General features: G+C 35.9%; 1 protein-coding gene across 1 annotated transcript in view; it reads right to left on the bottom strand.

Moving 5' to 3' along the window:
- The window catches only part of LOC131436389 (uncharacterized), a 53,502-nt gene that overhangs the window by 19,719 nt on the left and 6,728 nt on the right, over positions 1 to 27,055 (bottom strand). The window contains exon 3 of the mRNA XM_058605093.1: positions 7,270 to 7,373. Within this exon, the coding sequence (XP_058461076.1) occupies positions 7,270 to 7,373 (104 nt within the window). The remainder of the gene's footprint in view (positions 1 to 7,269; positions 7,374 to 27,055) is intronic.

Here is a 27,055-nt window from a genome sequence, read left to right as displayed (position 1 = left end):
GTGTATTTGTTTAGTTTTTGCGTAACAAAAGCATTGAACATATCTACAATAATTCTTGATAATATTTCTTCTTCGGGACGAAGTTATTGTGTTGTATATGAATTTGTCGTAATTCGTTTATTGTAAGCCAAGTAATCAGTAAAATAATGGAAAGAAACATTAACGTTTGGCAACTCTGCTGTTCGAAAACACAAATTTAAAAAAATAATTTCAGGCGAGACGAAGTTCGACGGGTCAGCTAGTATATATATAAAAATGCAGAGATCATTCTTTGTAATCGCATCACTTGAGAACGGATGGACGAATTTACATGATTCTTTTTTTGTTTGATTAGTTTCTACCGCCGCCGGGTTCGTACATCAAAAAAATTAGGAAAATTTGTCGGAAAAGTAGGAAAAATCCATAAAGTTATTTTGTATGGACAATGGAATTTTCTACTGAAAAAGTCGCCAATGATTGCTAGATCTACGATTGATGTTTGGCGCGCAACGAGTTGCATGAGTGTTTGGCCGTCGAAGAAAGGAATACTAGATTGTTGAAAAAATTGTTTGGCGCGCAACGAGATGTTTCGTGTGGAGAATTCACAGGCATACTTGATGTATATGATTTGTTATTTCGAGCCACGTGCTTAACTGCCCATACTTGCATATCAGTCCCATATGGAAAATCGGCATGTCGAGAACAAGACGATTAAAATTTTATTTTCGATTTTTTTGATTTATTGTGCTACCTAAGGCTAAATCATGGTATTATTACATAAAATATCGGTAATACACTTTTGCTATTCCAATGATGCAACAAATGAAATTATTGAAATTTGCACTGAATGGGACTGATATGCGGGTACTCTGCATATGGGACAGACATGAGTTGATATTTTTTTCACATTTTACTGAACAAACCCTCAACTTTTATTGCAAATTCTGAGAGTATATTGAAGAGAGATTTCATTCCTCAAGCTAATTCAAAATTAGCGAAAATCGATATGGGACTGATATGCGAGTATGGGCAGTTAATTGGGTATCAAAATCATTGTTTGCAAAATGACTTGGTGGAATGCATAATACTGTTCTAGCTATGTCGATATACTATTCAAGCCGTACCGTAAGCAGGAGCAAAAGTTCTGATTTCGTTTACTAGATGCAATGTGTGCCATGTAATCAGTTAGATAAATGATATTGGTCATCGTGGGCGTGAGTTAAACAAATGAAATTACGAAAAATCAATGTTACGATTCCGCTGTTGAAACAATTAGGACAAACAAAGAGATGTTCCCAGCATTTATCTTACAAATTATGTAGATAGGCGCACATAATAAATAGTAATTAAATACCAATCGGTAGATGATGATTAGCGTAAATATTTGATTTTAAGTTGCTTATTTTTGTGAAGTATTTTCAAATTGGTAAGATAAAGATCAAATTAAAATTATAGCAGAGTTTCCCCAAGCAATCAAAAGTTTCACAATATATAAAAATAATCACTTTTTGTTGCTTCAAAGTAGACGAGGAGTTTCTGGCAACTTGAAGGAACAGAACAAGTTTTGAGCTATTTTTTTCAGCTGTACCGAGCTATAGTTCGTTCAGTTGTGTTTGGTTAATTTTGAACGGAGGATTATGACTTGAAAACGGGTGCCTTAGGATACTATTCATTTACTTTGAAAGTAGCTTAAGACAAATCATTCCCTCTTTCCGAACTTTGGGTTACTCGAACAAATACATATTAGCTAACGAAAAGGACGACAACTGGTATATTTATTTCACATATTCGCTTCGCCATAACAGAAGTATTGCACATTTTTCCTTCAATTTTGTATGATATTGATTATCAGATGTCAACTTATTTCCTAATTTTAGACGGAGTACTCAGCAAAACGATGTGGTGACTCAACTAATGATATGACTATGATTATTTGACGGCTTCAGTGTTCATGTACAAGTTAAAGAACACTACATGGATAAAATTATCGTTTTAACTATTGAATGTAGAATTTATCGCTAAATTTTGGATTCAAAGATTGATCCTGCAATGCAATGCTTTGAACATTAGATTAGCGAAGGAGCATTATTTGGACAAACAATCTCAAAAAAATCCTTCCGATAATCTCCAAGGATTTCCCATTAAATTATAATCATCTCGGGACCACTCTTATTCTAATATGTCGACACCATTTGTTGGAAAGAGATCTGCTATATATGTTTAATGCATTCGAAGATGACAATTTGTGTGGAAAATAATATGTCGTCTCTGAATTCGTTGTAGACCAAGTAGTCAGCCACATAATGGAGAGAAACGTCAACGACATTAGACGTTTGACCACTCTGCCGTCCGAAAATATAAATGACAAAAAATAATTTTAGGCGAGACGAAGTTCGACGGGTCAGCTAGTATATATAAAAATGCAGAGATCATTCTTTGTAATCGCATCACGTAAGAACGGATGGACGGATTGAGATGATTTTTTTTGTTTGATCACTTTTTACCCCCCCCCCCCACCCCCCCCCCCCCCCCCCCCGGGTTCGTACATCAAAAAAATTAGAAAAACTTACCGGAAAAGTGGGAAAAACCAATAAAGTTATTTTGTACGGACAATGGAATTTTCCACTGAAAAAGTCGCCAATGCTTGCTAGATTTACGATTGATGTTTGGCGCGCAACGAGTTGCATAAGTGCTTAGCCGTCGAAGGAAAGAATACTAGAACGTCGAATAAATTTTTTGGCGCGCAACGAGATGTTTTGAGTGGAGAATTCGCATGCATACGTGATTAATAGGGTATCAAAAATATTGCTTGGTAAAAAAATAATGACAGAATGCATATGACTGTATGACCGATGCAGGTAGAAGAAAAAATCTGATTTAGAGTAGAAGAATTGTGTGTAATGAAATCAGATGAATAATATTGATCATTGTGAGTGCGAGTTTAAAAAATTAGAAAATTTTTTAATGATTCAATGAAAAGATTGTGCTGTAGAAGCTAAGGTCACACATAATAAGTGGCAATTTGATCAATGTTCAAGATGATCACCATAATGGATTGAGACTGCCATTTTCTATTTCATATTCTGTGAAGAATGTTGAAATTGGTAAGATAAATATCAAATTAAAATTTAGGCGTCGTCTCTCCAGGCAACCAAAAGTTCCACAGTACCTGAAAAGTATCGACTTTATTAGAGCTTTAATGTACGCGTGGTACTTTTTAGCAACTAGAACGTACAGAAAATGTTCCCAGAAAACTTTCTCGCTGCTTTAAAGCTGTACAAGGAACTTCTGCAAAGTTTGTTCTGTTGCGTCGGATGAACATTCAAGTTTGAGTAATTCCTTAAAAACGGACTGTTGGGAATGTTTTGTATGCTACTTAAGCCAAATCCTTTTTACGAAGTTTTGGTTACTTGGGCTAAAAACAAATTGTATATATATCTTACTCTACCGAATGAACATCTTCAGAAGAGAAACTCTGCAACATTATGGTTAGTGAGCTTTTTTTATCGATTACCGGAAGTAAGAGTCACATCTGTAACGGAAAACGTGGCCCCTTATATCCATTTCGTCGAAGCCGTTAGAGAAGGATCTCTGTTCAGTTCATTGACTCAAAGGATGAGATGAAAACCTATGCGTTTGCTCAATTTTAATATAAGTATTTCACATTTTCACATTTTTTTGTGATACTCCTTTTTTGAGCTAAAGCGTGTGTGTGTGTCGCATTCCGTCGATTGTAGGTTAGGTAAACAGAAAAACAATGGAGACATACGTGAAGCACTTAGTCGTTTGACAATCCTGCTGTCCGAAAACATAAATTCGAACAAAAAAATTTTGGGCGAGACGAAGTTCGACGGGTCAGCTAGTCTATGTATATAAAAATGCAGAGGTCATTCTTTGTAATCGCATCGCGTAAGAACGGATGGACGGATTGAGATGATTTTTTTTTGTTTGATCAGTTTTTACCCCCACCGGGTTCGTACATCAAAAAAATTAGGAAAACTTGCCGGAAAAGTAGGAAAAATCCATAAAGTTGTTTTGTATGGACAATGGAATTTTCCACTAAAAAGTGGCCAATGATTGCTAGATCATCGATAGGTGTTTGGCGCGCAACGAGTTGTATAAGTGTTTGGCCGTCGAAGAAAGGAATACTAGATCGTTGAAAGAATCTTTTGGCGCGCAACGAGTTGTTTTGTGTGAAGTTTTTAACATACGCACTTGAACCATCATCATTCCGAGCCACGTGCTTAATTGGGTATAATGATGGAACGCATGTGAGTGTTCTAGCTATACCAGAAGATACTGTTTACCAGAAGATGCATTGTGTGCAATGTAATCAGTTAGATGATTATTGTTGGCCATCGTAGGCGTGAGTTGAACAAATCACATTATAGAACGATTTTTGTACGAATCAATGAAAGGACTCTGCTGTTTAAATAATGAGACGACTATTGATAAAACTATTAAACGAATGCAGTGTTCATGTAAAAGTTAATGGACACAATATTTAAAAGAATGGTAGCTTGAACTTTCGAATGTCCAAGAATTACTCATTTTATCTTTCGGTTTTTAAACAATATCAAACTAACTAGAGATTGTGAGAGAAGAAAGAATATGAAACTAAACTAAACTTTTACCTTCTACCAGAGGAGTCGAACTTAGCGATGCGAAACATCCGATTCTCTGATATGTCAAAAATTTACTGAATAATTACTGACTGACCAGAAGTCATAAATTAAAAGTAAAAATAAAGTTTTATCGCTAAATTGTTAATCGAAATTTATTCCTGTGATAGTCACGCTACGAACATTCATCAAACACGACTAAATAATACCATCAGACTAGCGAGAAGTGATGAACTTCAAGTCGCGAGGGCAGCTTTTGTAGATTTGTGGAATCAATTTAAAGTAGTCATCTTATTTATTTTTGCTTCACTTTTTATTCCTATAGTTCACTTTTTATAAACTATAGTTTGAGAGAGATCTATAATCGCTGTTCGATGCACTGATTCTAAAGATGATATGGTGATCGGTGCATTCGCTTAATTTTTGCGTAACAAAAGCTTTTAACATATCACAATTTTTTTTATGAATTCATCGCACTTGGCTGGCTCAGTAAAATAATAGAAAGATACATTAAGATCTAACATATGTATTCATATATGCAGAGCAACCAGTTTATCAAAGCAGCTTGAACGATTGAGTTTCAAACAATATTTTTTAACAATAATTTATTCTCAAATGAATGTTAAACCTATCTTTTTGGATGAAATATCAGTTTTGATCAATGTTTTACCAACGTTTGATGGAAAATTACTTACATTTTATGAATGTAGATTTAAATCCCCTAACAAAACAGTTAGCAACACTGCTTCATTGCATTTGTATTAGATTGCACTACACCAAATAAACAAAACTAAATATTAATATAAATAATTTTACGACAACATTCCATATCCATTACTTTCGCGTGTTAAATTAAAGGTTCTGCGGGTTTACTTATAGAAGGTACGTAAATCTTTATATCGCAATAATTTCTGCAAGAGGAAATCTATTTAGCAATGTGTTTGTTGCTAATCAAATGTGTTAGTGGAAGTAAGCTGAAACTGAAATAATTTTACACGAGTAGTTTTAAGGAAAACGGAAGAGTTTTGAACTAAGATTTTCGCTTTTCTTGAATTGCAATTTTAAGCAGAATAAACTGGTTGGTTTATTTTTCAAGCATGTGGAAGATTTATTGATTAAAATCAGGAAAAGAAGTGCCAGAATTTGTTTTTACGCACACATTGTTGACATTACTCATACGCTTGCAAAGAGTCTTGCTCCTCAACAGCATAAGACGTTTGAATCCTACTGTCCGAAAACATAAATTCAAAAAACAAATTCGGGCGAGACGAAGTTTGATGGGTCAGCTAGTTTTGTATAACACAAACAGCAGCAATCAATCTCAAGTTGTTTTCCATTATTGAAACGGAAAAAAATATGAGCTGTTTCCAAAGGCTCCATTTCATAATCGTCATTACCCACGACAATGTTAAATTGATCAAGTTTCCGGATCCAATCCAAGCCAAAAGCGTTCAGGATTCCAACAATGTAACGTACGTTGCAGAAGCCAACAGCTACATAGTTTTGGATTGACATGGACTGGCATGCCGGAGGAGATGGGTTTTCCGCTTCATTTTCCGTTATTGAATATAAAACGTCTTCCGATAGCGCTCGTCATCCCGTATTGAGCGCAGTATTTCAGGATCGTAAAACACTGGATAGCGCGTCACCGAATGTGCCAACGATCATCTGGGTGACGGAACGCGATGGCAGAAGGCCACCCGGTTCATTGAAAGCGCCCCATAAAAACCAGAGTAACGATTTGTCAGTTCTCCGACGAAGCTGACTGTATGGTTTAGGAGCCATCAAAGCATCACTTTAATAAGGTTAAGGGAAGTTTTGGTTCGTGAAGATTGAAAGCGTTTTCGAATCGATCGAAACGAATCGAAAAAGAAATCTTTTCTTGCTCTTACTTAATGACAACGACACGCTTCTTAGACTGTCAAGCTCGGCCATGAAAATTAAATAAAATTATATTGTAACTCATTTGATCATAAAAGCTTTTGCATTAGTCTTTCTGCTTCTTTCTTTCGCTGAGTTTTTCTCAGCTGTAAGATTAAAAAAAATCTTTCGTTTTGATACTTCATTGGTTTTACCAGAAACCGGAAACGAGTAACATAAAATAATTATTGGTGGAACAAAGAATGGCCATAAAGCCAACAATTTTCCTTAGATTTTTAGCACCACAATCAATAAATGTGGTATCAAGCCAGCAAGTGAAACAACCGAAACAAATGTAACACCCCCACCACCACCACCAAAATCAAACGTTATCGATATCCCAACCTTAAATTGACATATTTGGTTGGTGCGCTGGAGTTGGAGTGATGAGGCGCCATAGAATTTATGGCGAGCTAAACAGGATTGATTCGTGCTGCTTATCACTGTTTTCCACCGTTTGGTGTTTTGCTACCAGGGAGGTTATCAAATTTCGTCCACATAGGCCTTAACGATGAGGCCATTTATTGATCGAGAAACATAGAAAACGTTTTACAACTTATTTTGGCAAAATTGCCGTTGTTTGCCGTCGACAGCCGATAAAGCTGCTGACGGAATGATGAAGCCGAAGAAGATGACGATGACAATGTGCTCGACCGTACGGAATTCACGTGTGAGATGGCAGGGATAGAAAGCATCATGGCTGAAGAGGAATCTTAACGAAATTGTGTTCGTTATCGGATCGACTTACCTGGAATTCGATGAAATCGAAGTCATCCGGAGTGGTGCTGACATGATGCGGTATACGTTGCTCCAGGCCCTTGTCCAAGTGATATTTGATGAATCTTTCATGATCTGAAAAGTGAAACATATGAGAAATCGGTTCTGATTAGATTTATTGGGGAAATTGCTTACTGATTGGAATTGCTGATTTGCTCTAATTTTCTGGTTTATTTCAACGTATGATATTGATGTGAACATTCCCGATTGAACTGAATGACGACGAGTTTGCCGAACGCACATGGCAAGAAATTATTTCAGTTGATGGCCAAAACTCGATTGATTTTAATTGTTTATTTATTTAATAGTATCGAACAATTGTGGAAAAGGCCTTGAAATTATTTGCGAAAGCTTCCTAAATCGGCCTCATGATATGGCATCAAATGATGTTAGACGGTTCACTTCAAAGTAAACAAAACAAGTTTAAACCAACTAGTGATGTTTTGATGCATTTCTCATTTTACTCTTATTAATTTAAAAATTTAAGGGATTTTTCAAAAAAAAAAAATCGTTGAATCCTTAATGGAAGCAAGAAAGTTCATTTGGGTATAAAATTCGAATCTAATACGGGGAAGAAAATTGATTCAGTCATCTCTGAGAAATCGGAGTGATCTATTGGACCGCTATGGCCAGGAACTGAGGACTGGTAGTGAGATTATTATGGGATTAACTGAAATGAGATTATCAGGACATTTGTTAATAAGATCTGAGAACTAGAGAAATTTATGAACAATTTCCAAGGTAATTACAGTTCTTTATATAGTCATTTAAGATACAGCACCCTTAAAATCAAAAATTTTACCTCCAAAACAAAACATCGTGCCAAAATAAAAATCAGGAATTTTGTATTGCATTTTAATGCCTTTCATTTTAAAATAAGCTTGTGAATCTAAGTTCGGTTAAGCAATTTATGAGTTTAATTTGTCCATGAAAATATTACATACATACCCACACATTCAGATATTAGCTGAACACGACGAACTGAATCGAATGGTACGTAAATTCGGTTCTAAAATCGGTTTTCACGGTGATCGTAAAACCTTTTTATTTGGTTTGTTTTGTTTGTTTTGGGGAGCAGGAAAAAGCCCCATGGAGAGAAAATTTAGCAATCTCTTTCTACAGCAGGCATAAAATCTCCTCATCTGACGGGAGTTTTTTGTGAGAAAGACAAAAAGTTAATCAAATTAGCTATGAAGAAAATATACATTTTGTTTCTATCGTTCGATAAATTATTCTAATAATTGTTTTTATAGGACTGTTGCATACTGGGAAACGGGAGCGGGTCATTTCACCGAAAATCGTTTCGCCGAAAGTCGTTTCGCCGAACGCCATTTCACCGAAAGTCGTTTCGCCGAAAGGGTTATTTCGCTGCAAAAGTAATTTTGAATACATCAAAAATATCTATTATATATCACTAGATAATTGATGTGGCGCAGCCGCAATAGATATTTTTTCATCTGCACTCAGTTATCGGAAAGTATCGCAAACAATTGCCTGATAGGTACAGTAATAAAATCAACATGTTTTTTCTTGGGAATTCAGTACTGAGGATCATGAATAAACTTACAAAAATTATTCAAGTCTCTGGATCATTTTAGAAACTGGAGAAACGGGAGTTAAAATAATTGTTTGCTTTTGTCTTTTTTTATCAATTCTAATCACGATATTAAGACTAACGAAGAATTGGGCGAAATTACCCTTTGGCCGAATTGCGTGTCGGCGAAATGACTCTTTCGGCGAAATGGATTCGGGGAAACTGTTTTCGGCTAAATGACCCTGATCCCTGGAAAACAGAAGAAGAACCGTCGTACTCGCCCAAGAAGCTTTGAAGAAGATGACTAAAGTGGGTATTTTTGTTATTTACTCTCCTGAAATTCACAACTTATAAAACCAGTTATCTGAGGTAGAATGCCGAAAATTTGAGCATTTATTTTGCAATTTTTTCATCTTTTAAAACAAGAACTCCACAAATGTAGCATTAGTTATGAAAAGACACTTTTTGTGTCAAAACAAGGACTTCAACTAATGAGAAGTGATAGATAAATGTCGTCGATTAAACACTTAAAGCAAGAAATAGTGTAATCCACATTAATAAGTTTTATCTAAGTTCTTCACCTAAAACAAAACTTTTCGTTTTGGAGAAGACGTTGGAAAACGGATGCGCGTTTAGTAAGTAGGTCAGAATACGTAAAATCGCAAAAAAAATCATTTTTTTATATCTTGTACAAGTGTTGATAATTCGGTATATTTTTATTATTAAAATGACTTTCCAAACAAAACATTCTGAATTTTTTTAAAATCGAAAAAAAATTTATCATAATACTTCATCGTAGAATCTAAATTTTCATGTGCGCTGACAAATGTGCACTTCGCAACATCCAGCACTTATGAAAACACCATACCGGGAGTCATACTTTTAATCATAGGTTTTGAATTAATTGCTGGCCCATAAATTTTTCAACGGTTTTATATTCTACGGTGTTTATTGTATTTTGATACAATTTTCTCGATTTTTAATAAGTCCAGAGCATTGAAAAAAATCAATTGCTTTCAAAAATTGTATAGAAAAAATATGAAATAATTTAAGTTTATTGCATAATCTACGAACTGTGAAAGTTTCATGCAAATATGTTTATATGTTATAGGCATTTTTTTCAGAAATACATTTTAATGATCAAATAGAACCAAATTATAACAAAACTTGAATAAAAAAAATAAATAATAAAAAATATACATTGAAAATGTTTTTTGAGCGATTTTTCGAATTCCGACCCAAATAGTTTCCCTATTTAAGCCTTGAATAATTATGTGGACAAAAAATTATCCGATTATTAGTTGATTATCGTTTCAATGAAAATTTATTAAAGTTTTTTTGAGTTTATAAAGCATTTCTAAAGCCACCATCATTTTATATTGCGAATATAAAATCTGATTCACTACATATCTGGACGTAAGACGTGAGATTCTGTATCGGGATTGAGCGGTCAAAATTCTAAGTTTCTCTTGTTTATCTCGATTGTAGGGGCAGCTAGCAAAATCCAACCAAATCTGGTACGAGCCTTTGTGTGCTTCGATAAAGGGTTGAATGTTTTTTTTATGTGGAGTATATCTGTTTGCATTTCTCATGTACAAAAGCTATGCAATCACTGTGGAAACCGACTTTTGAACGGCGGCCCGGAGGACCGAGTGTCATATTTCATTCGACTCATTTCATCGAGATCATAAAATATCTGTGTATGTATGTGTGTTTCTGAATGTATATATGTGTGTATGTGACAAATAATGTCACTACATTTTCTCAGAAATGGCGTAACCGATTTTCACAAACTCAGACTCAAATTATAGGTCTTATAGTCTCATAGACTGCTGTTGAGTTTAACCCCGATCCGACTTTCGGTTCTGGACTTACAAGGCAATATGTGCAAATCTATGAGAAAACTTTGCCCTCAAATAAATCCAAATAGAATTCTTAAAAAAGTCTCAGAAAGTTGATCCAGATCCGACTTTCGGTTCCGGTATTACAGCGAGATAAGTGAAAAAAGCTCAATTTCATGAGGATTATTTCAAAAGTGATAGCGAATTTTTAGAAAAATTTGTTTGATAAATTCATCTAGTTGGCAGATGTTGTTAGTTAGAGGATATAAAAATTTACTTTGGGACTACTAGTCCCTGGTTTCCGCTTCCGAATGCACCGGTAGTAGTGAAAAAAAGCTCCAAAAACGGAACTCACTTCTATTTCTTAGCAACCGATTTCCAAAGTCATGATTCAAATTAAAGCTCTTAAAAGATACTGTGCAGTTTCATCCAGAGCCGACTTCCGGTTCCGATACACATCGATACGTTCTGGTACGGAAGAAGAAAACACAACCACCTTGCACACAGCGTTCTTTGTTCAATGTTGTATAGCGTTCAGGGTTGCCACATTTAGATCTATATTAACTGTTTACATATTGAAAAGATAATGTAGTTTATACCCAAAGAAAGTTTTTGGTTTTAATCAAGTTTGAAATGAAACATCTTGACAGAATATTCTAGTGATGTTTCTGAAAATAAAAGTAACAGGAGAAAGGCAACATTACACCACTAGGTGGATTAAAAATGGTTTTTTGAATTTAAAAATTAACTAGCGGACCCCTGCACACATTGTAGCGCAATAATATTCGATTGGATGTAGAAAATCAAAACTGCTTATCAATTTCAACGATTATTGAAGAAAAATATCACTATAATGCTCTATAATAGTGGCCCCAACCTTTTCATGTCGCGGACAACAGAACAAAATATATAAAAACCGATGGTTTCCCGAAACGCGAACTGGCAGCGTACAATTTACCATCACAAAAAAAACAAATTCACGCTACAGACTCATAACGATTATTGACGGTAACAGAAAACTGAAACGGATGAGAAAATGACATTCAAATTAAAATGACATGGCATCATTGGAATGCGTGGAATGGAAACTTTTTCTTCTTCTAATTTGCCATTCAAAATTTTTACCTTGACTACATTTGCGATTTACTTTTGAACTTTAAACTTTTTTCATTACATGTTCCTCTATTTTCTGCACATTATTTTGTACTTTGTGTTCTTGTTCCTGTAATTTGTGTGTTTGCTCCTGTACTTTCTGTACTTGTTTCAGAATTTGTTCTTGTACTTTCTGTACCTGCTCCAGTATTTTCTGTATTTGATCCTGTAACTTCTGTACTTATATCTGTACCATCTGCACATTCTGTACCTTTTTCTGCACTCTGCAATTGTGCCAGTACTTCCTATACTTGTTTCTCTCATTTCTGTACTTGGTTTTGTAGCTTCTGCACTTGTTCCTGTACCTTCGTTACTTTTCCCTGAACTTACCTTCTATACTTGTTCCTCTTATTTCTGTACCTGTAGCTCTCTCGGTGAACTTCGCACAGATAAAAAATTATTATTATTAATCGAGCAACCCTCATGATTGCTCGCGATCAGTGAAGTACAGAATGGTATTTTCCTCGCACAGTTAGAAGTATTATCCTTCATGTTCTGTGAAAATAAATCATCTGACAATTGTTTTTGATTCGATCTCATAATTTATCCCCAAAACAGGTACACTTCGCACTTTAAAGCTGTTTTTTCTGCTCCTAAAGGTCCCAAATGACCCAAGCAAAATACAACTAAAACCAGTTTGACAGTTCATGAGCAAGAGAGTGAATCGTTCGAATAGGTAAAACATGTGGTTCCATCGATGTAATTTAATAACAGGAGGCAAACGGGATGGCTCGAGTACATTGGATACATCATAGTAACTCAAACGCTAATAATTTGAAATTTCGAAGTACTCGGGTTGATATAATTTGGATCGTGTTTGGACCAATTGAAGACGTTTGGATTCAAATAAATTGCAATTTGAAGCAATTGACGAAATTTTGAGGTTGTTTCGAAAAATTTACACAAAATCTCGTCCAAAGAATCCTTCAAATGTATAGCATGGGAAATGCTTATGAAAAATTTATGCCGGAAAAAAACAGAAAACATCCTTCTAATTCGAATGGAATTGTTCCAAAAAGTAGAGAGCCGAACAATTTTGGTGTTTGAATTAACGGTGTTAATTTGAAGTGCTAGAACACCTCAATTCTGTTGTCTCTGAATAAAATTTCAGCGCATTGTGACAGCCATAATTATATCTATCGTGAAGATAGGATTCACATTTCTGGAGGTTTAGGAAAACAACGAGTCATAAAAAATGCCGTTCTAAAATTTGACTTAAAGGCATCGAATTTTTATATCGGAAAATGGAAACCTTTATGCTATTCATTGGGTGCCCTTACTTAATTGAACATGTGATTCGAAGTAAATCAAGTAGGCTCGGTGAAATTTTTGCACAAATTTTTTTGCATAAATCGGTCCACGCATATCAGAGAACATTAGCAACACACACTTTTTCCACTATTATTTTATAGATTTCAAAACTCATTATCATTATTATTATAATATCATTTTATATTGGGAATATAGAACTCGATTCACCTTCTACCTGGACGTAAGACGCAATACTCTATATCGAGATTGTTTCCATGAATTCAAATAGTCGAGCAGTCAAAATGGCGTAAACTGCACTCTCCGGGCAATATATGAAAGACCCGTTTTAACGTGAATGCGTCTTACCTTAATAAGGGACGCCAATTGAAAATTGGCCTTGCGGAAGCATGGGTAGGACTTAAATCTGAACATTTCGAGTTGTACTAAACGGTAACAACATAATTCTTTCTTCCACGTCATCAGGAATGTGATCAGTAATTTATGATTGAATTTTCAATACTGTTCGATAGCCATAAGTAACACAAGAGTTTCTCAAATTTTTCGAAACAATAAGAAAAGCTCATCACGCGTGCTTGTCTTTTTCGCATTCGGACGCTAGTTTTGAAGTACTCTCATTCCTGATGTTCAGCTGGAAGAGTATCATAGGTAAATCTCATTTTAATTGGATTCTGGAACTGAATTTCAGAGCCTGATTCCTGAACTATTTAGATTTACAATTTAATTCCAGAATACAGGTTCAATTAAAACTAGGACTCTGAAACTAAATCCTAATTCTAGATTGTGTAAACTGAATTTAGTATCTCAATTTATGTTCGAGATTCGTATACAGAATTCCAGTTCAGGAATTCGACTTCAAAATTCTGGAACAAAATTCAGTTTCTTAATTCGTTTCTACGATTCAGGTTAAGAATTCAGAATCTGCATGCTAAAATTGAATTTGGTATTTTGTTTCTGGGACTGGAACTCAACTCAGGATTCAGTTTTAGAATTAAGTTATGAACCTATTTTCTAAACATTAGTTAAATTCCAAAATTCTAGCATCAATTTCAGAATTCAGATTCTGGTGTAGATATAAAAATGATAGCAAAAAGTACCAAAACTGGTGTGGTAGAATACATTTGTTGTCAAAATATCATACTTCGGTATAGATTCTGGAAGCGGAACAGCAAAAGTAAAATCTCTCATTCAATCAACTAATAAGAACGATTATTAATATCCGGATGTGTGTAAGAAACATGCCAGTTTCGTTCGGATTCACGTGCTCCAGTTATGTCCCTGAAATTACCCACCCACTATTTTCGTTTCTATAAAATTTCTCTGAAGCATTCCGATTAGTACTTCCAAGTTTTTCAGTGTCTCTCGATTGTAGTGGCAGCTAGCCAATTCAGACAAAAAATTTTCAGAGTCTTTGTGTAGAATGTTTTCTGATGTGAAAAACTTACTTCAACAAGTGGCGGTTTGTAATGGTAATCACACTTGTCACTGTTATTTCGGAACCTGAAGTCGGTTCTGGAACAAATTCAATAGCCACATATGGGATTAGAGAAATAGCAACATACGGGGTACTTCCGGAACCGGAAAATTGGTTTAGTCATAATCGATTAGTTTGGCCGTCAACTAACAGATCTCACGTATTGAACCGGTTTTAAGACAAATTGCAGAAGAATTTTTACCTGCTTTGTCAATCGTAGTTCTAGTGCAAATACATGTAGCATAGTAATTCCGGAACCAGAAGTTAAATTCAGATAAAATTACAACAGAACCGACTCGGTTTTTTCAGTTCATTTAATCTGTTTCTGTGTATAGTTTACATGCAGAATAATGTTATTTGCAAACTGATACAAAAACTTACAGGACCGAATCCCGGCTTAGCGGTAACTGTTTCACAAATTCCATATTTGCTGTTGTATTCGTCAGTCTTTTAAAAACTGTCTTACGCTTTATAACAGATCGGTTGAAAAGTTCGTATCGTTTCTATGAGAGGGCGCCACTAGAATTAAATCCATACCATTTTCAGTTAGTACCAACCTTCAAAAGATACGTGTATAAATTTGACAGCTGTCCGATTATTAGTTTGTGAGATATTGCATTTTGAGTGAAGCTACTTTTGTTATTGTGAAAAAAATGGAAAAAAAGGAATTTCGTGTGATGATGAAACACTACTTTTTGATGAAAAAAAGTGCCGCCGATACCAAAAAATGGCTTGATGAGTGTTATCCAGACTCTGCACCGGGCGAAGCAACAATTCGTAAGTGGTTTGCAAAATTTCGTACTGGTCATATGAGCACCGAAGACGATGAACGCAGTGGACGTCCAAAAGAGGCTGTTACCGATTAAAACGTGAAAAAAATCCACAAAATGATTTTCAATGACCGTAAAGTGAAGATGATCGAGATAGCTGACACCCTAAAGATATCAAAGGAACGTGTTGGACATATTATTCACGAATATTTGGATATGAGAAAGCTTTGTGCAAAATGGGTGCCGCGTGAGCTCACAATCGATCAAAAACAACAACGAATTGATGATTCTGAGCAGTGTTTAGAGCTGTTATATCGAAATAAAACCGATTTTTTTCGTCGATATATAACAATGGACGAAACATGGCTCCATCACTTCACTCCGGAATCCAATCGACAGTCAGCTGAGTGGACTGCACGCGATGAACCGAACCCAAAGCGTGGAAAGACTCAACAATCGGTCGGTAAGGTTATGACGTCTGTATTTTGGGATTCGCATGGTATAATTTTCATCGACTACCTTGAAAAGGGAAAAACCATCAACAGTGACTATTATATAGCGTTATTAGAGCGTTTGAAGGACGAAATTTGAAAAAAAACGGCGTCATTTGAAGAAGAAAAAAGTTTTGTTTTATCAAGACAATGCACCGTGTCACAAGTCAATGAAAACCATGCTGAAATTGAACGAATTGGGCTTCGAATTGCTCCCTCATCTACCGTATTCTCCAGATTTAGCCCCCAGTGACTTTTTCCTGTTCTCAGACCTCAAGAGAATGCTCGCTGGTGAAAAATTTAGAAGCAATGAAGAGGTGAAACTGAGGCCTATTTTAAGGCAAAGGACAAATCGTACTACAAAAATGGTATCGAAAAGTTGGAAGATCGCTATAATCGCTGTATCGCCTCTGATGGCAATTATGTTGAATAATAAAAACGAATGTTGGCAAAAAAATGTGTGTTTCTATTAAACGATACGAACTTTTCAGCCGAACTGTTATACTGATAAAAACTAAAGAATTTTTATTTGAAATTTCTGAAATCGAAAAAAAAAATTGATGTCAAAAGTCTTAGAATTGCATAAAACATCGAGATTTAGTGTCATCTCGAAAATTTTTTTCTAAAATCGTCTTTCTGGGAAATTTTATTTTGAGATATCACTAAATCTCGACGTTTCATGCAATTTTAATAGTTTTTGGCATTAAAAAATATTTTCGATTTCGGAAATTTCATGTACCCATGTCCGATTTAGCTCAAATTTTGCATGAGGACTTTTTTCGAGGTGCTTAAATTTTTGAGCGCCAGCGCTTTACGAAATTAGAGGTGATTCCAAAATATTAGCACCCTTACATATAAGAGCGATAAAAATCAACGTGTTTTCTCGGTTACGTCACCTATACCATCATATTTCCTGAACCAAAATTCACACCCATTTGATCTTCGAACTTGATCAATGACCTAACAATAGCTTTCAAACGGGTCTAGACATTTTAAATTCGGTTAAGCCATCTCCGAGCAACTTGCGCGGTGGAAAAACAACACGTTTTGTCGATTACGTCACTTATACCGTTATATCTTCGGAACCAGAAGTCACAGCCATTTGAGAGTAGCTTTTAAATGAGCCTTAGTTTGTTAAAATCGATTCAGTCAGTGAGAAAATTTGAGCGGTAAAAATATCTTCGAAAAGTGCACACACACACATACACACAGACATTTTCCGATCTCGTCGAACTGAGTCGAATGGTATACAACACTATGGGTCTCCGAGGCTCCGTTCGAAAGTAGGTTTTTCCAGCAATTGTTATACTTTTCTATAGAGAAAGGCAAAACTGTGAACCCGAGATCTCAGTAATAGTATACTTTTATTAGCCCCTTGTTAAAAAGCGTCGATAAACATAGACAAGCGAGACAAAAAATAGCATGGCTACGCTATAATACCGAAAGAAAATAAACGAAAGTTTCCCGTAAACGATTTTTTCATTTCTAAAGTGAATGGATCCGTCTTACAGTAATAAAATATTGGGCTAGTTAAATATTATAAATTACTTCTACACTTAAATAGAAAGAACCGCGACAAGTGTTGTGAGATTGTTCGATATCATGCATATTTGAACATGATTTGTTACTAATATGAAAACTAACATCATCATAGTTACGGCGCATAGAACAGACATTTACTGTTTCGGTTAAACTAATCTTTGAACCAAATACAAAATTATTTGTTTTTGATTGAACTGTCACTGACGGTGAATCGAGTTTATCGAGTCCTATTTGAACGATACATGAAAAATCATTGACCATTCCATCTTGAGTTTATATTTGTTTAAGTCACATTTGATGCAACTCAAACAAACTTGTTATTCAAACAAACGGCTACGAAGTTTATTTTACTAGTTGCTATAGCTGACAGTAACGGATCTTGCATTTTCATTTCCGGAGCATTGTTAGTGGAAAATTCTAATGAATAAATCAACAGGTTTTTTTTCTTTTTTTGTGATATCCAGCTAACCAGAGACCATTTGGTATAAACAGGAAATGAAAATTATAGGATGATAGTACTTAAGAGAGAGCAAGAGACGTTCCTTGCTCTCCCTTGAGTACTACCATTCTATAAATTTCATTTCCTGCTTCTGCCAAATGGTCTCCGGTTAGCTGAATATCGAGATAAGAAAAGAAAATGCTGACTACTATACTTAGTCATTAAAAAAAGAGAAAAAGTAATAAATCAACAAAACAATCATTCTACGTTTCGAAATAGATTTAAATTATTGCAGCTCTAGAGAGTGCTGTACGACGCGTAGATTAATTTTGGCCAGTGATTTGACACGACAAATCTACTATGTTACTCTAATGCAGCGATGTACAAAATGAATTAACATGCAAGTCTGTCATCGCCAGCAGTTGATGTCGAGTGTTGACTTCAATCATTTCATGCAGGACCGAAATAAAGCCTAGAATAAGCATAGAAAATCCTATCAAAATTATGTTAAACATTTTCATCTTATACTTAAGTACGCTAAGGCCCTCAGAAATGTTGGGCTCTTTCTTCCCCTGGTATGAATACGGCCCTGGCAGCAGACTTAGGATATCATCAACACAAACGCATATATTGAACATTACTCAAGTTTTAATAGTAACAAATTGTTCAGTTAGCGACGGGTAAAATTTGTAATCAGAATGAGAGAAAGCGAAATTGAACTTTGGAGTACGATGTTTGGTTTAATTTTACAGCTGTTTATAGGTATAATCCATGAACAGTAACTTGCTCGATCATCACGATCATTCGGTGGTAAACGAATTTATTTTTGTTCCTGACAGCTTTAAAGGCATTTAGTTTGAATGATTCACGGTCGAATCTAGTGATCGCATGTCGAACTCAAATTGAAGACCTTCAGCATTCCAAATTCTGTTTACTTCGTTTGGGTATCCGGTCATTCTGGTATTACTGGAAATAAATGGGCTGATGAGTTGGCTAGAGCTGAGGCAACGAATGATTTTGTTGATCCTGAATAAGTTTTGCCTCTGTCAACTAGTTAAATTAAGCTGAAGATTCGTTCTTGGGTTGCATCCAAACATGCCAACTACTGACGCAGCTTACAAACTTGAGCCCAGACAACAAAATTTTTACCAGATTTGAATCTGAAAATGTCAAAGTGTCTACTACACTTTTCCAAGCATCTTGGCAGTATTCTGGTCAGAGCTCTGACTGGAAATTGAAAACTCAACTATCACATGGCTACTATTCAGCGTTCTGAGTATTATTCGTGGAGAGTACAGAACGATTTGCTTCTTTTTGTTTTGTGTTTTTTCCACTCCACCCACTACACAATTTCCTTCCAAGTTCATTTTTTTCCTTCCCTTTTCATCTGGTAAATCAGAGAAGCCATGGCATGGCAAAAATCTCCAGTAAAATTAAGGGAACGTGCCACTTGAGCCTATTAGTACTGAACGAAGTATTGAAGATGTCGATAAGTCGATTCTTATAGCAAAATTAGACAAAAAGCAATGATTTGGAAAGCAATTTCCGGATGTAAAATGTTTTCGAATCTATTAGTGACAACAGAAAGATTATGCAATCACTGTGAAAACCGACTTTTTGACCGAGTGTCAAATACCATTTAACTCAGTTCGTCAAGTACGCAAAATGTGTATGTGTGTATGTAACATTTTTTTGCTCTAACTTTTCTCGGTGATAGCAGAACTAACTTTCACAAACTTAGGCGAAACAAAAATCGTCAAAAATTTGCTAAATTGGCATCAAAACCACTCCAATCGATAGTCATTGTCAGCAGACCTATTTCGATTATTCTTTCAAGAATCGAAGAAAATTTTTTTTTTTGAAGAATACCGCAGATTTATACATGATATTATGAACTTTTATCCTAAAAGGTTTTTTCTGAACGTACAGGATTCCTCATTAGTTGCCAAATTTATTCCTGCTTAAGTAGTGGAAAAGTATTGTTCTCATGATTTCACACACAATGAGGAAATTTTCAAATAATCCTAGAAACGTGTCACTTGAGCCAATTTGTTGATAGCTTGTTTATCATCACGTTGTTTGACATTTGATGAATATACGGATAGCTACCTTATTTTGATAATCGTCCGCAGTTCTCCTAAATGGATGCAAACTATTTTTTGAAACATGCTTCTAACAATCAAAATATAAAAATAATTCGCTCAATTAGTACACGTATTTTAGTTTATCGTCTCTCATATCTTGTAGTCGATTGGGTAATTTTGAATCTTTTGTTCTTTATCAGTGGTTTTAAACCTATTTTTGTCGAATGCTCATAATATATTATAGTTTCTGGTGCCCTTCATACCCGATAATCATTTGTCAATCGATTTAGCACTTTTTCAGTTAAATTGTGGTGTGTTTCATCACATCCAAAGTAGCTCAGTTGGCAGAAAGATTGCCCCGGATTGGAAAAGGTTGCGAAGTAATAACTGTCACCAAAAACTTGTGTCGCCAAGGGGACGGGTATAGCGTGATGGGTAAGTCAATACCTTGCACGCAGTCCACCTGGGTTTGATTTCCAACCCCGCACATAGGGTCAGAAAGTGTTTCTGACCCGAAGAGGAGAATGACTTTAAGGTTAAAACCTCTATAATCGAAAAAAATCCTTGTGTCGCCTGTATTTGTTTATCGTTATTAAAACTTTACCAGTCATATTTTTAGTCTGTTTTTCCGTTGGGTAATGAAGAAAAGTTCTACATTGGGTGTGTTTTCTTGTGACATATGTGGGCAAAACTATGTATCGTTCTTAGGGGATTTTTTATATACGACTTAGACGAAAAACTGACAGTTTCGTACATAATTACACATTTATTTAATCATCCAAAAAAAACAGCTAACCGTCAGTAGTTTAGATTTGCAAATTTTGAAATTGAATAACTTCGACATTTTAATTGTACCGATTCATGCATGAAGATTTTTATTAAAAGCTATCTCCACTTATCATTTGAAATAACTTGGCGCGCTTCATAGCAGAAAAAACTGCATGGTGTTGGCTCAAACAAACAGTAATTGACGAACACTCATTTCATACGTTCACACGTTTCGTAAATGTAACGGTAATGTGCCCTAGCACAAAATTTGGCTAACCCCTAAATGAACATTATATTTTCAACTAATAGATTACCTTGATTTTGTATTAGATTCAACAATGATTTATTGAAAAAAGTCTAAGGTGGGTAATGTTAGAGACATAACTGAATGACGTTAATACAAGCGAAACAAACATGATTTTTCCACACTTTCGAATATTGTATAATCGTACGGTGGAAATCTAAGGCTACGATGATTTTAAAAATGCATATCATATTTATTCATAAATCCGTTTAAATTTGAAAAAACCAACCAGGATTTCAAAATTCAATTTAGGAATTAATATGGCATCATTTTCAAGAACCTATTTGTTAAACCCTCGCAATGTCTCGAAAATACAAACTGTATAGCTATAACTAGCTGAATTACCCGGCGTTGCTCGGAAATGTTTGCGGGAAAGCAAGGCCACAAAAAATTCTCGAAATTGTCCTGCCTAGTGAAATACTCTGATTGTAGAGAAAAACAACTTAGACGACAACCCGATTGAACAATGCTTCGTTCATGTTCAGATTGCGATAAAATCAGTGCCCCATCTCAGATCTCACAATGATTATAATTTTCATGGTATTCTCGACAAATTAGGTCAGTTTTATATTTGAATCCTTTTGTTAGAAACATTTAAAACACATTTCTCTCTATTAAAACCTTCTTAGTAACTTCCGAGTTTCATATGTATATGTGCTTGTTACGTACTTGAATTATTATGTATATGTGCTTGTAACGTTCTTCCTCGTCAAATTCAATACCTTTTTTTTCCATAAATACGTTTATTTCTTAAGGCAGTTTACATAAGTTTTTCTTCGCCGTAGCATCACTTTTACATAATATTCTTATCCTAATTTAATTCTAACATAGTCACAACGTTTTGAATTTATTAAAACATATTCTCTTATAGCTTAAATATCATCTTAGGTAACTCGTCATTAATTATGAAATCTACTCGGAAATATTATTTGAACCAAACGATTAACTTCTATAAACTATAAAATAAGCTGTTATTTTCAGACATTTTGTTGACAATTTCATAAACTGTTTCGAGTTTGTTTGTATCATTACATAATTTTTATTCTAATTTAGCTATTGGTTGAACTCATGGACGCAGCTGGGATCAGAACTAAGTCTTAAAAGGGGCCTTTATTAAATTGAAACTCCAATTTTCTTTATGAAATGATAAATAAGTTTCATGTATGAAAGGTCACGACAAGCAAGAATGTCTCGAACTGGGATATTGGATAGTTTACCTTAGGTACGCAAAGAATTTATTAGTTGAGATCTGACATCACGATACTCCACGCATGTCCAAACGACATGATCAATATCGCGATAACCTTCTCCGCAAGCACAATGATTAGTCTCGGAGAGCCCAATTCGAAGGAGATGTGCATCTAACGTGTAGTGATTGGACATGAGTCTGGACATCACACAAATGAAATCCCTACTCACATCCAGTCCCCTGAACCATGCCTTTGTCGATATTTTCGGAATAATTGAGTGTATCCACCGACCCAGATCATCTCTATCCCAAGATGCTTGCCAGCTGGCAAGTGTTCTTTGGCGAGACGAGCTATAGAATTCGTTGAAAGCAATCGGTCGCTCATAAATTTCACCCTCAATAGCACCACGTTTGGCTAAATTATCGGCTCTTTCATTGCCTGGAATGGAGCAATGAGCCGGGACCCAGACTATAGTGATTAGATAATTATTATTCAATATGTAGTTCAGACACTGTTTTATTTTACCCAAGAAAAACGGTTCATTTTTGCCAGCAGCGATTGAGCGAATGGCTTCAATTGCACTCAGACTATCTGTGAAGAGGAAATAATGGTTTGGAGATAATGTGACGATTACACTCAAACTATAATGAACTGCTGCTAGCTCTGCTATATAAACAGATGCAGGTTCTTGAAGCCTAAATGAGGCCGAAACATTATTGTTGAACATACCAAACCCTGTCGCTTCTTCAATTCGCGATCCGTCCGTGTAAAACATTTTCTCAGAGTCAATATGCCTGAACTTACTTGAAAATATTTTTGGGATTTCCGTCGAGCGTAGATGATCCGGGATTCCACGCACTTCACGCTGCATGGATGTATCGAAAAATAAAGTTGAGTCAGGGGCACTTAGGATGCTGACATGGATAGGAATATATCTTGAAGGGTTGATTTCCTGTGACATATGGTTAAAATATACTGTCATAAATTTTGTTTGAGATCGAAGCTCGACTAGTCGTTCGAAATTATTAATTACCATGGGATTCAGCACCTCACATCTTATTAGCAGGCGTGATGAAAGCTCCCAAAATCGATCTTTTAATGGAAGAACTCCCGCCAGAACTTCAAGACTCATTGTATGTGTCGAGTGCATGCAGCCTAAGGCAATTCGCAAACAACGGTACTGAATTCGCTCAAGTTTGATAAAATGAGAGTTTGCAGCGGAACGAAAACAAACGCATCCATATTCCATCACTGAAAGTATCGTTGTTTGATACAATTTTATTAGATCTTCCGGATGAGAACCCCACCAAGATCCTGTTATTGTTCGAAGAAAATTTACTCTTTGTTGGCATTTTGTTATCAGAAACCTAATGTGTCCTCCCCACGTGCATTTGGAATCAAACCACACCCCAAGGTATTTGAAAGTCAAAACCTGTTGGATCATTCTTCCCATCATATGAAGCTGAAGCTGCGCGGGATCATGCTTTCGTGAAAAGACGACTAACTCTGTTTTCTCCGCAGAGAATTCGATACCAAGATGAACAGCCCAAACGGACAAGTTATCTAAGGTATCTTGCAATGGTTTATGCAGATCAATAGCTTTGGGCCCAGTAACTGAAACCACGCCATCATCTGCCAATTGCCTTAGTGTACATGGGGTTACTAGACAGCTGTCAATGTCATTCACGTAAAAATTATAGAGGAGCGGACTGAGGCATGAGCCTTGCGGGAGACCCATGTAGCTAATTCTGAATGTTGCCAAATCGCCATGTGAAAAATACATGCACTTCTCTGAAAAAAGGTTGTGCAAATAATTATTTATAACCGCTGGAAGTCCATGTTGGTGGAGCTTGTCTGAAAGAACATCAATAGAAACTGAATCAAATGCTCCTTTAATGTCTAAAAATACAGATGCCATTTGTTGCTTTTGAGCGAAGGCAATTTGGATGTCAGACGAAAGTAATGCAAGGCAATCATTCGTCCCTTTATTTCTACGGAGGCCAAACTGAGTATCTGACAACAAACCGTTCGTCTCGACCCAAGTGTCGAGACGTCGTAGAATAATTTTTTCGAACAATTTTCTGATGCAGGACAACATCGCAATGGGTCTATATGAGTTGTGATTGGAAGCTGGTTTCCCCGGCTTTTGAATGGCGATAACTTTCACTTGTCTCCAGTCAGGCGGAACAATGTTTTGCTCAAGAAACTTGTTGAACAATTCCAACAAACGTCTTTTTGCGAGGTCGGGCAGATTCTTCACCAAGTTGAATTTAATTCTGTCCAACCCAGGGGCGTTATTGTTACAAGACAAGAGTGCTATAGAAAATTCCATCATTGAAAATGGGTTATTAATAAAACCATTATTTGGAGGAGATTCCCGTATAATGCTTTGCGTAGGAACAGAATCTGGACAAACTTTCCTCGCAAAATCAAATATCCATCGGTTCGAGTATTCCTCACTCTCATTTCCTACGTTACGATTCCTCATTCGTCTGGCCGTATTCCAAAGAGTGCTCATTGAGGTTTCTCTTGACAAACCTTCGACAAAATGTCTCCAATAGCTACATTTTTTGGCTCGAAGTATGCTTTTGTACTTGGTTTCTAAAACCATAAGTTTTTCAAAATTCTGAGGAGTTCCTCCTCCCCGTTTTAGAAACGACTTGCAAGCATTTTGTTTTGCGAGTTTAGCCTCTGAGCACTCTTTGTCCCATCAGGGGTTGGGAGGCCTTCTGTTAGTCGTTGGCCCAGGAAAGCGTTTAGTTTGGGATTGTTCTACTGCCTCCAGAATCGAACAAATGAGGAAGTCATATTCTTCAAGTGGAGGAAGCTCTTCCATTGAATTCAAAATACTAGAGATTCTACTTTGGTATTTAATCCAGTCGATATTTTTTGTCAAATCATATGGAATACTAGCTGAATTAGCAATACATTTGTTACAGCTAATTGAGATGATGATTGGTAAATGATCGCTACCGTGTAAATCAGGCAATATTTTCCAGGTGCAATCTAGTCGAATTGATGTTGAGCAAAGAGATAGATCTAATGCACTTGGGCGTGCAGGAGGTCTTGGGATCCGTGTCATGCTACCCATATTTAATACCGTCATGCTAAAATTGTCACAAATGTTTTGTATTAAAGATGATCTGCTATCATTGTAAACGGAACCCCACATCATTCCGTGCGAATTTAAATCCCCCAGAATCAATCGTGGAGCAGGAAGGGCTTCAACCATTTCATTAAGCTGTCGCTGTCCAACTTGTGCTTTTGGAGGAATATAAACCGAAGCTATGCAAATATCTTTGCCTTTAATGTTTATTTGGCAAGCAACAACTTCTATACTAGAAGTTGAAGGGATGTTTAATCTATAAAAGGAACAGCATTTCTCAATTCCCAAAAGCACTCCACCATACGGAGAGTCTCTATCGAGACGTATAATGTTAAAATCATTAAAATTTAAAGCTATGTTTGAAGTAAGCCATGTTTCGCATAAAGCAAATACATCACATTTTTGACTATGCAATAAAATTTTAAATGAATCAAGTTTTGGCATGATGCTTCGACAATTCCACTGCAGGACAGTGATTGTATCATTTGCGGCGGGTGATAAATTATCCATCAAAAGATACAAAACCTGAGACAATTGGCCATTGAGCTGATAACTGCTTCAAAAAATGTCTAGCTATTGGAAGGAATGCCATTATGAGGGTCTTTAAGGGTTCAGATATATTGAATGCTGAGAAAATCCATTCAACAATTTCCGAAAACTTCAGTAATCCTGTTGGTGGCTGTGAAATGGAGCCCACAGGATTATTACCTTTTTCTGTGCTAGATCCTGGATTGGTTTGTGAATTTGACAAACCAGGAGGCACAGTCTTTGGTTTTGACTTTTTTTGTTTAACACGGGGATCTTTTTTTGAAGATGAAACTTAAGGTGTCTTTTTTGGTAATTTGGAAGAAGACTTCTTTCTCTTAACTGACCCTTGGGTAGTGATAAACGAATTACCTTCACTATTTTCGTCAGAGTCAGAGTCCTCTGTTTCCTCTAGATTTGAAAACCCGTTTTCGGTTTCCAAAGGGGGGACATCAATGACCGTTTTAAGCATTTCTGCATATGTGCGCTTAGACCGTGCTTTTAAAGAAAGCTTAATTTTGTCTTTGTGCACTTTAAATGCAGTGCATACTGAAATATCCTCATGAGGACTTTCCCCACAATAAATACATTTTTCAATTTCCTTGTTGCAATCATTATCTTTATGAGGTCCTTCACACTTAATACATTTTGGTTTATTACTACAGTAAGTAGCTGTGTGTCCGAATTTTTTGCAGTTCGTACAATTCATTACATTTGGAACAAAAAGCCGAACAGGGAGGCGAATTTTATCGACATAGACATGGGACGGCAACGCAGATCCGGCAAATGTCACTCGAAACGAGTCTGATGGGCGATAAACTTTTTTTCCCTCTTCATAAACTACTGAGTACAGTTGTTTGCACTCCAGTATTTTCACACCCTCAAGCATAGAGTTCTTGAAACGACCAACACCATGCTTGAGTAAATCATCTACCGAAAGACTCGCTTCGGTAACAACACCGTCAATTTCGACATCTTTGGAGGGTATGTAAACTTTATACTCTTTAATGAAATGTTCCGAAGAGACAATATCATTCGCGTGTTTCAAATTATTTACCACAACACGAATTTTATAGTTATTTACTTTTATGATCTCTTTGATTGAAGAGTATCGTGATGTCAAACCTTTAGAAATTTGGTAAATGTTTAATGGCTTTGATATACATCTAAAAAAGACTATCCAAGGCCCAGAAGAGCTCTCCTGATATTTTTTCGTTCGTGGGGGTATAGGATTCATGCTAGGATTTACGTCCATTGATTCATCCATC

This window comes from Malaya genurostris, chromosome 3 (genome assembly GCF_030247185.1).
Source record: "Malaya genurostris strain Urasoe2022 chromosome 3, Malgen_1.1, whole genome shotgun sequence".
Classification (NCBI taxonomy): domain Eukaryota; kingdom Metazoa; phylum Arthropoda; class Insecta; order Diptera; family Culicidae; genus Malaya; species Malaya genurostris.
Note: the sequence above shows the minus strand (reverse complement) of the source record. Positions and strands in the feature narration are given on the sequence as shown.